General features: G+C 46.6%; 1 protein-coding gene across 1 annotated transcript; it reads left to right on the top strand.

The window, feature by feature from the left end:
* Positions 1-2,415: 2,415 nt before the first annotated feature.
* Positions 2,416-16,200, top strand: NIPA1 (NIPA magnesium transporter 1). Its single transcript, XM_075727679.1, has 5 exons — positions 2,416-2,779; positions 6,019-6,066; positions 12,888-12,978; positions 14,222-14,382; positions 15,689-16,200. Exons 1-5 carry the CDS (start codon positions 2,416-2,418, stop codon positions 16,198-16,200), a joined length of 1,176 nt encoding a protein of 391 aa, XP_075583794.1.
* Positions 16,201-16,789: the final 589 nt, after the last annotated feature.

Raw genomic sequence — 16,789 nt, 5'->3', positions numbered from 1 at the left:
TAGAATTACCTGTCCAAATATGTACTTTAGAAAGGCATATGTAAGTTTTACAATTAGGAGATCAAAATGACATAGCTAGAGAGAAATAAACTGTTTTCTTGAGATCTCTGGTACCTGTTTTTGTCTTGGTTCAATGCACCAGAGCAAGATTTTGCGTATAAAAATCGTTCAGGTTTGAGATTTGTTTAGAAACTTGCCCGATAATTAGATGCAAAGGCTGTTAAATATATATCATTTTTCCACTGTGCAAGCATAAATTATTTCCTGTAATAATTTTCACTGTACATGTTACTAGGCTGTATATAGATCAGAAATGGATATTTATAATTAGCCTGTATTTGTCTTCACCTCTATCTTTGTTTCCAAGGGTTGCTATGGTTAACTACTTCTATCTCCTGTGTTCTCATTTTGCAGGTCTTGTGAGTCTCACAAGGATGAATCTTCTCTTCCATAGCATTAAATATTTATACAGTGACCCAATGAAGCAACCTCAGTGAAAATATGGGCAATACTGCAATAACTATTACATCTTCTTCCTGTTAAACCTAAACAAAAGCATATTGTAGCCTTCCTGTGCCTTCCTAGGACAGCTGCCTCAAGCAGTGTAGGCAAACTGAGAAGCATGCTAGCAAGAGAAACATTTTCAGGAGCTTGCCTCTTCTCTAAACTCATATTTCCTTGGAATCTAAAATTTACGCCAAGAAGTATGCCCAATACTTAGGAATGACAAAAATGTCCACTTCCATTTACACCAAACCAAGATACCATATCCCATTTCCTTCGATGGGTATCGCCACAGTAATCCATTTATGGACTGATTTATTTCAACATGTATCTGGGAATGGTGAGAACTGCAATGAAATACATGCTAGAAAATGTTTCTGCCTAGCAAGGAAGACTGCTTTCAGCTCAGCACTTCATGCTTTGAGAGCCTGAGTTCTCTCAACGACAGACCCGTGGCCCCGTGATGGCCCAGGGGTATTGCTACCAGAGACCTCCAGCCCTTCTCCGTGAGGGCAGGATGACTTGTGTTCTGCTCTCCCAGGGCCTGAAAGTTGTTCAATGATAGCTGAGAGGGGCTGGGAGACTCATGATTTTGAGGAGCTGACATGCTCCCGCATCCCCCTGCACGTCCTCTCGCATCCCCCTGTCCCGCATCCCCCTGTCCCGCATCCCTCTGCACATCCTCTCGCATCCCCCTGCATGTCCTCTCACATCCCCCTGTCCCACATCCCTCTGCACATCCTCCCACATCCCCCTGTCCCGCATCCCTCTGCACGTCCTCCCGCATACCCCTGCACGCCCTCTCGCATCCCCCTGTCCTGCATCCCCCTGTCCCGCATCCCTCTGCACGTCCTCTCACATCCCCCTGCATGTTCTCCCGCATCCCTCTGCATGTTCTCCCGCATCCCCCTGCATGTCCTCTCGCATCCCCCTGTCCCGCATCCCTCTGCACATCCTCTCGCATCCCCCTGTCCGGCATCCCTCTGCATGCCCTCCCGCAGCCCCCTGTCCCGCACCCCTCTGCACGTCCTCCCGCATCCCCCTGTCCCGCACCCCTCTGCACGTCCTCCCGCATCCCTCTGCACGTCCTCTCGCATCCCCCTGTCCCACACCCCTCTGCACATCCTCCCGCAGCCCCCATCCTCCCGCATCCCCCTGCATGTCCTCTCGCATCGCCCTGTCCCGCACCCCTCTGCACGTCCTCCTGCATCCCCCTGCACGTCCTCTCACATCCCCCTGTCCCGCACCCCTCTGCACATCCTCCCACAGCCCCTGTCCTCCCGCATCCCCCTGCATGTCCTCTTGCATCCCCCTGTCCCGCACCCCTCTGCGCATCCTCCTGCAGCCCCCATCCTCCCGCATCCCCCTGCATGTCCTCTCACATCCCCCTGTCCCGCATCCCTCTGCACATCCTCTCGCATCCCCCTGTCCGGCATCCCTCTGCACATCCTCCCGCATCCCCCTGTCCCGCACCCCTCTGCACGTCCTCCTGCATCCCCCTGCACGTCCTCTCGCATCCCCCTGTCCCGCACCCCTCTGCACGTCCTCCTGCATCCCCCTGCACGTCCTCTCGCATCCCCCTGTCCCGCACCCCTCTGCACATCCTCCCGCAGCCCCTGTCCTCCCGCAGCCCCCTGCACGTCCTCCCGCGCCCCCCTGCCCACGGACGCTCGCAGCTCCCTCCGACGGGGACCGCAGCTTCTGCTCCCTATTCCCCCACGCCGGGGACCCCCGCAACCCGCGCCCCAAAACGCTGCTAAGCCGCAGGCGGCGGCACTGGGGCCGGCACGGCGGCTCTCTGCCCGCTGCCGCCTCGCCCCCCGCGGTGCCGGCGCGGAGAAGGGCGGCACAAGGCCGTGACGTCAGAGCGGCGGCGGCGGCGGCGGCGGGGGGGAGAGAAATGCCATTGTTATGACGTCATCCTGCTGCTGTCCCCGCGCGGGACGGGCGCCAGGAGCCGCGGCTGCCGCCGCTGCCGGCCCGGAGCCGCCCCCGGCGGGGCGGGTCGCGCAGCGCGGCGCGGCGCGGCGCAGCGCAGGGCGGGTCCCGGCGCAGAGCCGCTGCCGGGAGCGCTGGGCCCGGGCAGCCGCCGTGCCTGCAGCTGTCGGCGGGGCGATGCGGATGGCGGTCGGTGCGGCAGCGGGCGAGGGGGCAGCGCAGAGCCCCGGCCCCGCCGCCGTGTCGCTGGGCCTGAGCGTGGCCGTGGTCTCCAGCCTGGTGAACGGCTCCACCTTCGTGCTGCAGAAGAAAGGCATCGTGCGGGCCCGCGGGCGAGGTAGGGGCCCCGGCGCTGCGGTGCCGGCGGGCGGGAGCGCTCCCCCGCCGGGGCTTCCCAGCCTCCCTCGCCCCTCCGCGCCGCCACCCCCCCGGTAACCTCCCCGCTGGCCGGAGCGTCGCCCCCGGCGCCGCGCGGGACGGGTCCCGCCGCCCCGGCAGCAGCCCGGCCTCCCCCGGGGCCGCTCCCCCCGCTCGCCCCCGCGGAAGGGCCGCGGCTGCCCCGCGCTGCGGCAGCGGCCGGCCCGGGGGGCCCAGCCCCGTCCCGCGGGGGCGCAGCCCGGGGGGGCGCGGAGGACGGGCGCCCCCGGGGCTGGGCAGACCCTCTGCCTCGGGGGGGGGGGGGGGGTGTCACGGCGTCGCCCGGAGCGGGGGACACCTTCCAGGCGGCCGGAGCGGGGGAGCCGGCCTTAGTTTGTCACCTGAAGCGTGTTTGACATCAGAGGTGTTTGACATCAGAGGTCGGTGACTGGAGCGCGGCGTGAGGGATGTGGTAAATTACCGGAGAGACGGCAGGTGGGGAGCAGCGAGGGGATACGGAGGGTAGCCCTCAGCAACAGCTCCCCGAGGTATGGCCTGCTCGCCGGTCTTCCGTCACGCTGTCATACAACGCTGGGGACCCGTGCGTACACGCGTGTGCGTACCTAGGTTTCTCCTGCGGTATTTTCATGTACTTGTGGGACTTTTCTACCCATTTCTCTGGCTCAGGGGGTTTCTTGCCACGAATAGCACCGGTGCGTCTTGTCCCTTGTTTATTCTAGCTCTGCCGCGGGCACGCACACCACAAGTTACATCGGTCATGTGGTTGCATCCTTTTGCAGAGAAGGCACGCCAATTACATGAAATCACTAATTATTTTTTTCATATTGAAATCCCATACCTCCTTATTGTTTTCTGAGATGAACATATTCAGGACCTCACTCTGCTATCCAGACACTTTAGCCAAAACAAAGCTGTGAATTCACAGAGCATGAAGATTTTCTGTATTTTATTCTGAAATTGGAGCTCCCCAAAACATGAAGCCTCTGAATAGCATTTTGCTAGTTGCAGCTTGATGCTTTGAATATAGGAAAAGGCAGTATATATATTTGTTCTTAGTATCACGCTTTTAGGTGAGAGGAAAGTTGTAAACACAGGTTGCGTGACACCTTTTAATTGTATTTCTGTGGTCAATTTGTTTTGCAGGTGATGGTGTCTCTGTGTGTGTGAGCATGTGTCCGTAGGTTCTGGGAACTCTTTCTTATTAAAAATCCTTTTTCAGTGACCAGGACGTGTGTGTATGTAAATATATATATACACATCTATGTATTTGAGGTGGTTAGCGTTGGAGCAGGAGTGCATTTCCAGTGCCTGCTGCATCTAGTGTGTTCAGGGTGGATGCAGTGGAGCAGAGCAAGCTTGCAACTATGTTACTACCAGCTGGCAGCCTGACTGAAGAAGTTTATCTTGCCTTTTCTGCAGTGACCTTACGGTTAATGGCCTCAGACAAACTACCGTTTTGCAAGCGCAGCCTCCCTTTCCCTCCGAGATGGCTGTAATCCATTTTTATCGTCCATAGAGAGATCACGTTTGCATCATAAATACAAAATCTTTTTTTGTAAGGGAAACAATGAGAAAGCGCAACAGAAAGGAATGACTTTCCATCCCGAGGCAGTTGGAGGAAAGTTTCCATTTTGCAGTATAGTTGGGTCTAATTACTCTTGAAGAGCTCTCAGTGGAGCACTGGGTTAAGCCGGTGATGGTGGGTGTGGGCGTGCCTTCTCAGCGCTAGCAGCTGTAACACATCCTGTTTTGAAGATACTATTGATGTTTATTTCTGTCTCTTGCCAAGCGACTCATAGTATTTCCTATTGCCATGCTCAGTGTGGAGACATCCAGGCAAATACCCTAGGTTTCTCTCTATTTAATGTTGTGAAGCAGTGCGGTTCTGCCTTGAATCTAGCAGTCGGAGCTGTTGAGCCCAAGATCATCAGTGTCAGATGATGTCTTTTTTCCATTGGCTTCAGTAGGTGTTGTATAATTAACAAGGAGGCACTTCAAGTCTTTTCTGTCTTCTCTGTTGAATCAATAATACAGTATCAATGCAATTAGTAATCCTTGCTTAGTAAGAAACAGCAGCAGGTGACAAATGTTTTGCAAAGTTATCTTACTTGAGTCAATATTTTCTCTAATTTGTGCCCCCAACAGTGTTTTTATTTTATATGCAATAACAAAAGTCTAAAAAATGATTACACCCACTCTAAAGCTGGCCATTTTCATTAGTCATTTTCCATCTCATTTCAATTATATAGTGTGATTTCCAAGCGCGTAATATTTTATACATCTCCAGAGTTATAGATTACTGTGGTTTTCTTTCATTTGGGATTTCAGGGTAGGTACAATATTGCCTATTGCTCCAGCAGCTGTTGAGAGAGCATCTTCCCAAATAAATGCAGAGCTGAATTGCTAGAAAGAGGAGCGGCATGTAAGAGCATAGCGTGATGCCAAGGTCGGTGCTTGGTGGAGGCCAGGCTTTAGTTTAGTAAGCGGTCACTAGACTTGATGTTCTACAGAAGCAGAACTTATAAAACGCAGTGCACAGGTTCCCCTGGCACATCCCAAGGCAAGAGCCTGTAATCTGATGATGAAAATAATCATCCTTGACCTTAGGAGACACTGAGGGACAATCCAGACTTTTTACTCCTCTCTTTGAAATGTGGCAATATGTCAGGAATTCAGAGGCTTCAGCTGTAGCATTTTCCAATGCTCAAACACAGGGGGATTGGTCCACGCTACGGTAGTGCCAAAACTGCGTGCCAAAACAACTTCTCTGCTACAATTTCTCCAATACAATTTAATTGAGGCTATATTACCAAACTAATTGTTCCAAATCATGTTTTGTTTCCATAGGTTTCCCATTTTCCTAGTAGTATTTCTGACATGTATGTTTAAATGGCACCCTCAGAAGCATTTGGTGACATTTTGGATGCTCTTCTAAGTAATACTGCGTTAGCGTTCTGTAGGTGCTTCACTAGAAACCAGAACATCTGACTAGTATGTTGTCTTAAGAAGGTCCAACTTGGACACTTAGGCCCAATCCAAGCACCTTCTCTCTTGTTTTCCTCCCACTCAGTTGCCTTGAAGAAAAGGTTTAAGACGAACATCCTTAATATTTGAGACTGTTGAAATTATTCTGGTTTGTAGTTCCATCATTGCAATTTCATATTTTTCTAATGTGCCTTCCTATACTTCCTCTTCCAGGTACTTCGTACTTAACAGATATAGTATGGTGGTCCGGCACTATTGCAAGTAAGTATCTTAAAAGGTTTGATTTTATTTGAAGGGAGAAGTTGTGCTTAGATGGTGAAGTGAGACATCAGGAAATCTGGGTTCTCGTCTTGAATCTCACGCTCACTTGTCATGAAATTCCCATCCCTCAGAAATATCCCACCTTCAGTAAACTCTCACTCTGACTACTGTGTCTGACAGTGTTTGAGAAGGCAAAGAGCTGGGACAATCCCAAGTCAGACATCCGTCCAGATTTCCAAATCATTTGGTATTTGCAGCCTGTCCTCGTTTCAGCTGGGATAGAGTTAATTTTCTTCCTAGTAGCAGGCATAGTGCTGTGGTTTGGATTTAGGATGAGAAGAATGTTGATAACGCACTGATGTTTTAGTTGTTGCTAAGTACTGCTTATGCTAGTCAAGGACTTTTCAGCTTCCCATGCTCTGCCAGGTGCACAAGAAACTGGGAGGGGGCACAGCCAGAATAGTGGATCCAAACTGGCCAAAGGGCTATTCCATACCATATGACGTCATGCTCAGTATATAACTGGGGGGGGGGGGGGGGGGGGGGGGGGGGGGGTTGGCCGGGGGGGGCAGCCACCGCTGCTCGGGAACTGTCTGGGTATTTGTTGGCGGGTGGTGAGCAATTGCATTGTGCATCACTTGCTTTGTATATTATTATTACTATTATTACTATATTGTTGTTATTATCATTACTATTTTACTTTATTTCAGTTATTAAACTGTTCTTATCTCAACCCAGGAGTGTTTCTCACTCTCACTCCTCCAATTCTCTCCCCCATCCCATTGGGGTAGGGGGAGTGAGCAAGTGGCTGCATGGTGCTCAGTTGCTGGCTGGGGCTAACCACGGCACAGCCCTTGGCAGCCACCTGCTGCTCTGACTCCGGGTTCCTGCATGATTTGTGTCTCTGGACTATAGAATCACAGAATCGTTTAGGTTGGAAAAGACCTTTAAGATCATCAAGTCCAACCATTAACTTAACACTGCCAAGTCCACCGCTAAACCATGGCCCTAAGCACCACATCAACACGTCTTTCAAATACCTACAGGGATGGTAACTCGAACACTTCCCTGGGCAATGCTTCCAATGCTTGACAACCCTTTCAGTGAAGAAAGTTTTCCTAATATCCAATCTAAACCTCCTCTGGCGCAACTTGACGCCATTTACTCTTGTCCTATCGCTTGTTACTTGGGAAAAGAGACCGATACCCACCACACTGGAACCTCCTTTGAGGTGGTTGTAGAGTGCGGTAAGGTCTCCCCCGAGCCTTCTTTTCTCCAGGCTGAACAATCCAAGTTCCCTCAGCCGCTCCTCATAAGGCCTGTGCTCCAGACCCTTCACCAGCTTTGTTGCCCTTCTCTGGACATGCTCCAGCACCTCAATGACTTTCTTGTAGTGAGGGATCCAAAACTGAACACAGTATTCGAGGTGCAGCCTTGCACTGGTCCGCTCAGTTTTTAATAAACGTCAAAGCTGAATAAGAAATTGTTGCTCTGCACAAAAGGGCTCATTGAGCACATGTTATTTTTTTAGATCAGAAAGTACTTAGCCAGCCTCAGCTAAAAAAAAAAAATAATCCTTTTTGATTTCTAGCTTGACAGATACAGTTTCAGTTTTGCTTTTAATCTACAAGATTAATGTGAAGCCTTCTGTGGTGCTGATATGAGATCAGTGTAATTTCACTCTTAGTGTCTTCGTAAACTCTGCTCAGGCGAAGTTCACTCTCTGATGTGAATCCAGAGCATGGGGAGCAGCTAGCTTTCTCCTCTTGCAGTTCAGCCCTAGTTCTACCCATGAGCTTAAAATCATATCCCACTTTTAGACTCTAACCAAACCTTTTGTGAATTATTTGGAAATATTCTGATGCTGTTTCTGAGAAGTATATGCATCCAGTTGTGCCCTTTGTTTTGTGGCAACAAGGTAAGTCTCTGGTTTTGTTCTTTGTCTTCAAGGTATGCAAAAGGAATGGAAACTGATAGATCCCTTGAAGGACAAAGTTCACAGCAAGTGTAGAAGCTAACAGAGCTTCAGAGGAAAGTTTTAGTACTTTGTCAGCTTCCTCCTCTGCCAGGATCACTGCTGCCTAAGCAGCAATAAATCTGTGCATTAATTGCTACTGTTTATCGCTTGTGAGGCTCCCATCTTGAATCTCTGAGCAGAAGGAGTTAAAATAAGAGAGGTTTTATTGCAGGAGTCTATCTTGGTGAATCAGAGAAAGCAATTTCATGCTAAAAAGAGCTGACAGAATTGAATGAAGGCAAAATAGCTGAAGGGAATGGTATCAGTTGGCTTTTGTCCAGTAACTAGGTGCAGGTATTTCAAAACAAAGCCTCTCAGTAAGTTTACAAAGGAACGAAGGGAAGAATTGCTTAAGGATATTATAGATTCAGAATTGCAACAGTCACAAACAGCAATAGCAAGGGCCAGGTAGGCACCTATGTGATGCTGAGAAAGGCGATGTTTGGGGAGTTAGCAATATCCCCAGTTATCTGGCCGAAATTATAACAGCTGACATCATTTTCTCAAGCAGGGAATTTGGAGTTTGGATGACTAACAAAACCCACATAAACTCTATCAACATGTTTTCACAATATTTGTTCAGATGGTGAACAAGCATTTCTGTCTTGGCATGCTGACTCAGCATAACACTGCCTAACCATTTCGGGGCCTTGGGATCCACTGGATTACTGAAGACTTCAAAGGAAAGGCTACAGATTCTGCTAAGGGATTTTTTTTAAAGTCAAAAGAGTGATTGCAGCATGTGTACAGGTATTTCAATAAGCATTAAACTAATTAATTGGCTAATTAATTAGTTTCAGTGCAGGTGTTGATAGCAGCATAGATGTGGTCGGTTTTTATAGTGGATACATCTATTTTAGTGTTTTATTGCAGATGAGGAATGCACTTGTGAAGCGAATCTCCTGTTTGCCTCCATGGATTGGGCTTGCTTTCACGTTGTGGAGCAGTGTTGGAGCTCCTGAACTGGACTTTAAGATGAAACTAGGCTGGAAGGTGCACTCTAGGAACATGCCTAACACACACCAGCTGCAAATAAAATAGACTTTCAGTCTGCGGGAGCAGGCTGAAGTTAGTCTGAAATAAAACCCCTGATGTGTACAGCAGACATCTTTTGCTGTACGGACCTACCCCTGGTCCCCTTGCTAAGGTAGACACGTCAGTGTGCATCAAGTTTTGTGTTGCAATAACTTTAGGGATATTGTTACTCCTTTAGCAAGCTTAAAGCTTGGTGTACCTTCAAGAACTGAAGCCATGAATTGACTTACAGCACTGATATATCTGGAGAGGAATTTCTATCCAGAGAGGACTGGATAGGTTGGCAGCAAATGTCCTCAACATCAGGTAGATGGTAACAATTACTGAGATTCTTTTTCTTAATTGGCCTTAACTAGTCCTGATCTGTTACTCGTGGTGGTAAGAGACTGTTAGTATTACTTCGTGGTGATACTGAAAACTTCTGGTAAGTTCGGTTGCCTTACAATATGTGCACTTTGACTGAAGCTTCAGAGACCTAATTTATGGACTGGTGTTGGTTCTTCCAACAGAAAGTTAAGGCAGCTGACCTCCAGAAAAAGCAGCCTTTTGTCAGAGTCACTTGGAAATGGATGTAATCTGCAGAAACACAGCATGCTAGCTGAGTCCTGTCCTCCATGCAAGATCTGCCCTAGTGCCTTCAGATACCTTGAAGATAATGCCGAAGTTGCCACGTACATCTGCTGAAAAACAAGCCCGAGGCTGATAGTGGAGTTACTCTGTTCCCAGGGGCAGGGAGAATTCAGGAGACCATCACTGACTCTTGTGCTCTAGAAATGCTGCTCATTAACTTCTCTGGCTCACTCCTGCATGTAGAGAAAGCCTCAGTGAATTGAATTAGTATAATTTTGCCACACTCTGCCATTTTATAAGTTTGTTTGTCTCCTTCGTATTTCCTGTAGGTTACACAGGTCTTCAGCTCCACTGATAATGGCAGCTAATTTGATAAATTCATTAATGTTTGCACAGTGTTTTGCAGGTGTAAAGAACAGGGTGATGGCAACTATATTTGATAGTCGAGGGCAATGCCAGCCTAAGCATAAAGACAGCTTGGATTCTTGAAATGTTTTTAAATGCTGATAATGACTCTGAACATCAACTGGAAATTTGAGCAGTATGTAATTTGTGTTCAATCTCAAGGTTCTTGCCAGTTGCCACAGACCCTGTAACTATGCAAGTGTCATGTTGACCTATTATAAACTTGCCAGCACTTGCAAAACCATCCAGCTTTTCTTTTTTAACTGAAAACGTGAACACATGAACTGCTTATTACAGCTGTGATGTGCAATAGTGTGGTGCATCTTGGAATTTGCCTTTATTGGGGGAAAGAAAAAAATAAGATTGTGAGGCTGTTATTGTGACTTGTCAGGGATCTGTTCTCTTTACAGTGGTTAGGAATTACTTTTGATGATATATAGAATCATAGAATGCTTTGGGTTGGAAGGGACCTTTAGAGGTCATCCAGCCCAACCCCCCTGCAGCGAGCAGGGACAGCTTTAACCAGATCAGGTTGCTCAGAGCCCCGTCCAACCTGACCTGGAATGTTGCCAGGGATGGGGCCTCCACTACCTCTCTGGGCAACCTGTTCCAGTGCTTCACCACCCTCATTGTAAAAAATGTCTTCATTATATCCAATCTATATCTATCCTCCTTTAGTTTAAAACCATTACTCCTTGTCCTGTCACAACAGGCCTTGCTAAAAAGATTGCCCCCATCCTTCCTATAGGCCCTCTTTAAGTACTGAAAGGCCGCAATAAGGTCTCGTTGCAGCCTTCTCCAGGCTGAACAACCCCAACTCTCTCAGCCTGTCCTCATAGCAGAGGTGCTCCAGCCCTTGGATCATTTTCGTGGCCCTCCTCTGGACCCGCTCCAACAGGTCCATGTCCTTCTTGTGCTGAGGGCCCCAGAGCTGGATGCAGTACTCCAGGTGGGGTCTCACTAGAGCAGGACCCTGCACTTGGCCTTGTTGAACCCCATAAGGTTCACACAGGCCCACCTCTCCAGCTTGTCCAGGTCCCTTTGGATGATGACATCTCGTCCTTCTGGCGTGTCAACCACACCACTCAGCTTGGTGTCATCTGCAAACTTGCTGAGGGTGCACTCAATCCCACTGTCTATGGCATTGACGATGATAAACAGCACCGGTCCCAGTACAGACCCATGAGGGACACCACTTGTCACTGGTCTCCATTTGGGCATCGAGCCGTTGACCGCTACCCTCTGGATGCAACCATCCAACCAATTCCTTATCCACCGAACAGTCCACCTATCAAATCCATATATCCCCAATTTAGAGAGAAGGATGTTGTGGGGGACTGTGTCGAAGGCTTTACAGAAGTCCAAATAGATGACATCCATTGCTTTTCCTCTGTCCACTGATGCAGTCACTCCTTCATAGAAAGCCACTAGGTTGGTCAGGCAGGGCTTGCCCTTGGTGAATCCATGCTGGCTGTCTCAAATCACCTCCCTGTCCTCCATGTGCTTTAGCATGGCTTCTAGGAGGATCTGTTCCATGATCTTCCCAGGCACAGAGGCGAGGCTGACAGGGTGGTAGTTCCCAGGGTCATCCCTTCTTCACTTTTTAAAAATGGGCACAACATTCCCCTTTTTCCAGTCAGTAGGGACTTCACCTGACTGCCATGGCTTTTCAAATATCATGGAGAGTGGCTTGGCAACTACATCAGCCAATTCCCTCAGGACTCTGGGATGCATCTCATCAGGTCCCATAGACTTGTGTACATTCAGGTTCCTCAGGTGGTCTCGAACCTGATCTTCCCTTACAGTGAGAGGGGCTTTAATGCCCTGGTCCCCATCTTTTGGTCCATCGACTCAGGAGGAGTGAGGACTGAGGCCGCTGGTGAAGACTGAGGCAAAAAAGTTGTTGAGTACCTCCACTTTCTCCTCATCTGTTGATACTAGGTTGCCATTCTTGTTCATTCTCAGGGCAGGGCGGGGCAGGTGGTGTACACATTCTTTAACCTTCCTTTTCTGGTTGACATAACTGTTGAAGCCCTTCTTGTTATTCTTCACATCCCTTGCCAAAATCAGCTCCAGCTGTGCCGTGGCCTTCCTGACCCCATCCCTACCCAACTGGGCAGCTTCCCTGTACTCTTCCAAGGACACCTGTTCCTGCTTCCATTGCCTGTGCAGTTCCCTCTTGCTCTTTAGTTTGACCAGCAGGTCTCAACTCAGCCATGCTGGTCTCTTCCCTTCCTTGCCTGGTTTCTTATATAGTGTTGTGATAATTTGATGTGGTCTACTGTATATTGAAGAGCCCTTATGCATGTGCTCAGTATTTCATTAGTAGCTTCCTTTCCTCAGTACTGTGTTTATTTTCCACTAAAAGGTAACACTGCTGTTAGGCACTCTAACTAAGTGCATTCATGTTACACATATGCATGTTCTAAAGCTGAAATCATGGGTTATATATACTTTCAACCCTCCTCATATAAATATTTGAATGTAATATTGATATATTTGAGTGATTCTAATTCATAGTCTTATTTATATTCAACTAAGAGAAGTTGCAAATGAGATTATTTACTGTGCCCTCTTGGATCTTCTTGGGTGGCAAATATAAATCCTATATTAAAAAATAATTTTAAAATATAGAAATTATAGCCATTTTGTTTAAGTGCAAAATTAACAGAGCTAAGCAAACTTGTAACATCTGTTTTCCAGTTAGGTCAGTCTTTCCCAAACAGTATTGGGTAAGTTTTCATTACTTCTTTTTACAAAAGGATTTAAAGGCTATTTCTGTTTCTCTTGACAGTGGCTCTGGGTCAAATAGGGAATTTCTTGGCCTACACTGCAGTCCCAACTGTGCTAGTGACGCCCTTGGGAGCTCTTGGCGTTCCATTTGGGTAAGAGTTTGCTTTTCTTATTCTTATCTGAATGTTGTTGCTACTTTATAAAATGCCAGATAGACTCAGTGATCACTGGAAGTCCACTGAGATGTCAGGCTTATGAGTGTCACCCGTTCCGGTTTTCCCCTGCAAAGTGGCAGCGGGGGGAAGGCAATGATGAAGAAAAGGTTCCTGAGTATCTTCTGCTTTAACTATCACTATGACCTGGAACAGATAAACATCTTCCCCTGTCCGCCACCCCGCCACTTCACTGTGGTTGTTCTGGACTCCTCTACTTATTCTTTTTTTCACAGTTCCTTTACTATGTAGAGCTGTCCTTTTGTCTCACATTCTTTCTCTCCCCTGCTATCCACAACCCACATGTGTTCATTGGTGCCGATTTTCATTTAATTGGATTTGGCCCTGTGTCTTGAAGTGGGATTCCCTTGCATATGCATGCCCGGACCTTCTTGAATGTTATGTTCATGTGAAGGGAGGGGACAAAAAAGGCAGTGAGTGTTCCTAAAAGGAGTTTAATATGCAAATAAATGTTTTGTGAATAGCTACACCGCAGTTGTGAACCTACTGTAGTGAAAAAGTACAACTCTTTAAAAACAAGCTGTGCATTGCCTTGAGATTTTTCTGTTGCCTACTGTTGGCTGCTGAATTGTGTATCTGACTGCACTGGTCATCTACTTCAGAGTGCAGATTGCTTTGTATGGGCTTTGTGGCTGTCTTTAGTTTTATATACTATGAAGCACACTGGTGCTCTACTTACCACCTCTTATTTTATCCTAGGCCACATAATTTTGTGTATTTCAGTCAGCTACATGTCTGAGCTGAGCCCTGTGATCTTTGTAAGCAAAGGCTGCTTTTATCTCATGACTGTGTAGCACCTATAAAATGGGGCTTCATGACAGCTCACCAAATTGTTAATGGGTAGCTATCTGCCTCGGGTGCCAGATGCATGGTTTGGGGGGGGTTGGGTTTTTTTGGAGGTGGTGATGTGGTGTTGGTTTTGGGGGTGTTGTGGTTGGGTGGTTTTTTGGGGTGTTTTTTTTTCTCCCCCCCTGAGATGAAACACTCAGATGTAAGACTGAGACTGGACGAATCTTTCCTAAGATAAGTCAGAAATGCATTTTGAGGATCCACCAACATTTGATATTATTCCTTTAAGAGGGAAATTCATGCGGGGTATCACTGCTGGAGCACTATTAAGAGGATGTAGTCAAACTTTTAATTTTCTTCCTCTTTGTGAAAGGTCCATTCTAGCCTCTTACTTACTGAAAGAAAAACTGAACATTCTTGGCAAGCTGGGATGTTTGCTGAGCTGCGCTGGGTCTGTTGTTCTCATCATCCATTCCCCAAAGTCCGAGAGTGTAACAACTCAGGCTGAGCTTGAAGAGAAGCTTACAAATCCAGGTACTTTTTTCTTTTATTAACTCATAATGATTTTGTGAGATTGATCAAGATCACGCAGGACAAAGAGGCTTACCACTTCCATCAGGTAGGAAAATTGACTTCTGAAGAAACCATGAAGTGACAAAGGCAAACCAGTACAGCTTTTGTGTGGGAAAACTGTGCCTTGCTGTACTTGGAACTTGTCAGATTTATTGATACATATGTGCAGAAAGGAAAATGTCGATACTTTTGAAAACGTTATCCTGCACAGCAAGTTCAGAACAATGGCCTTTTGAACTTGTAATTTTCTAAAATGATGAAAAAGTGTATCTTGCTACTTAGAGTTGAAAGGTATAATTCTAGAATCTCAATTTAAGTTGTTTTATACAAAACAAAAAATACTGATTGTCTTTTGTTCTTTAATTCTGCATTTGTTTTTAATTAAAAGTTTATACTAGACACCAGTTATGTTCCAAGCAGATTTCTTTGCGTAATAAAGGTGTGTAGAAATACACTGTTGAGACATACGCTGAAATGCCTGTTCTTTCTCACAGAGAATGTAAAGCCCCACTTGCTCCTGGAGGACACAGACTAGTGCTAATATGTGCCAGACCCACTTTTATTTTTCTTGCATAAGAGCTCAACTGCCAACTATTGTTATTTCCTTTAATTGCTTTAGGTGAGAGAAACTCAAACCTAATGACATCAGCTATCCAAAAAAATTGCAAAGAAAGAAAAGAAAACAAATACCTTGGTCTAAATTTACTGTTTCAATCTGACCAAAATGAATTGGAAATATATTTCTTTAAAACCGTAAGGCATGAAATGTTTTTCATCAGTCTAATCTGTATACTGATGTTATAATGTAAATGATATGGCTTCCCAGTTCTTCCAACTCTCCCTACTCACCTTAATGGGATCTAACTTTATGTTTAAGCTCTTTGCTAGATCCACACACCATGCTTCATTGAACTGGTTATTAATGAGGTGTTATCACTGCTGTCTGTCATAGGGGGCTTTAAGGAGTATAGTCCTGATAGAAGAGAGAATGAAAAAAAAAAAAAAGCCATCTTAAATCCAGTTCAGATGTGCAACAGTGTGTATTTTACTACATGGTGATTTCTTTCACCCAAAGAACATAACATCATCAGTCGCAGATGCTCATAACATCTCTAAAAGCTCAGTGATTTGGATCTATATTCAATAGCAAATTTTAATCCTGGTGTATACCCAAAGTTCACTGGTATGACATGATTTGCCTGCTAAAATCTTTAGAAGACCAAGAGTTCTCACCTTGCTATTATCTTGTTTTCTTTTTGTTTTCCAGTTTTCGTGGGTTATCTCTGCATAGTGCTGCTAATGCTTCTCCTGCTTATCTTCTGGATAGCTCCAGCTCATGGACCTACTAATATCATGGTTTACATCAGTATTTGCTCTCTGTTGGGCAGTTTCACTGTTCCCAGCACAAAAGGCATTGGGCTGGCTGCTCAAGACATCTTTCACAATAACCCCTCGAGTCAAAGGGCTCTGTACCTCTGTCTGGTACTTCTGGCAGTATTAGGATGTAGCATTATCATTCAGTTCAGGTACATCAATAAGGCACTGGAATGTTTCGACTCCTCTGTGTTTGGTGCCATCTACTATGTTGTGTTTACCACCCTAGTCCTGCTGGCTTCAGCCATCCTTTTCAGGGAATGGAGTAATGTAGGGGTGGTAGATTTCTTGGGAATGGCTTGTGGATTCACCACAGTATCTATTGGAATTGTTCTTATACAAGTCTTCAAGGAATTCAACTTCAATATTGGGGATTTAAATAAACCTAACATGAAGACAGATTAAAATATTTTTTGAGGGGAAACTGGATGGCTCAGGGAAGGATGCAGAGCCTTTAATTTCTAGGTCACTGATTCAAATATGATTCAGGTTGATAGTTACCCTCTGACGATTTGGTGGCCTACATGAAATGAATTGGAGGCCTCCATCCAGTTTCAAAGGAACAGTTGTCCATGTACCCCAGTCAACACAATAAATGACCTTAACTGGAACCACTGATTGAGTGAGCATAGAGACCGATGTATTTCCTTACTGTAAAAGGTAATCCATCAGAAAAGATCTGGGGATATTCTGACAGACCTGTGTGTGAAAGCTTGTATTGTGGCTTCTGAGGTACCATTTCTGTGGGCAGAGAACATCAGTTTCTAATGCGCTCAATCTGACACCTTTCATGAGTGATCTATACCTTAAAATACGGGGGGGGAAAAAGTGAGTGGAACAATTTGTTAATCTCAATATAGCAATGTGTTCACCGTCAAGGCTGTGAATTCTGAGACAAATGTTGGTTGAACCATGGACTGCAGATTTGTCCTTTGTAGTGACTGTCTCGGCAGCTTGGTCTGCCATGCGGTGAAGACACTGGGGAGTTTTAAAT

Source organism: Pelecanus crispus, chromosome 1, assembly GCF_030463565.1.
Source record: "Pelecanus crispus isolate bPelCri1 chromosome 1, bPelCri1.pri, whole genome shotgun sequence".
Classification (NCBI taxonomy): Eukaryota; Metazoa; Chordata; class Aves; order Pelecaniformes; family Pelecanidae; genus Pelecanus; species Pelecanus crispus.
The sequence above is the reverse complement of the archived record's forward strand: the minus strand, read 5'-3'. Positions and strand labels throughout refer to the sequence as shown.

Coding starts and splice junctions, on each gene's coding strand:
- NIPA1 (XM_075727679.1), top strand. CDS start 2,416: ATGACGTCATCCTGCTGCTGTCCCCGCGCGGGACGGGCGCCAGGAGCC. Junction 6,067..12,887: donor GTGGTCCGGCACTATTGCAA/GTAAGTATCTTA, acceptor TTCTCTTGACAG/TGGCTCTGGGTCAAATAGGG. Junction 14,383..15,688: donor AGAGAAGCTTACAAATCCAG/GTACTTTTTTCT, acceptor TTTGTTTTCCAG/TTTTCGTGGGTTATCTCTGC.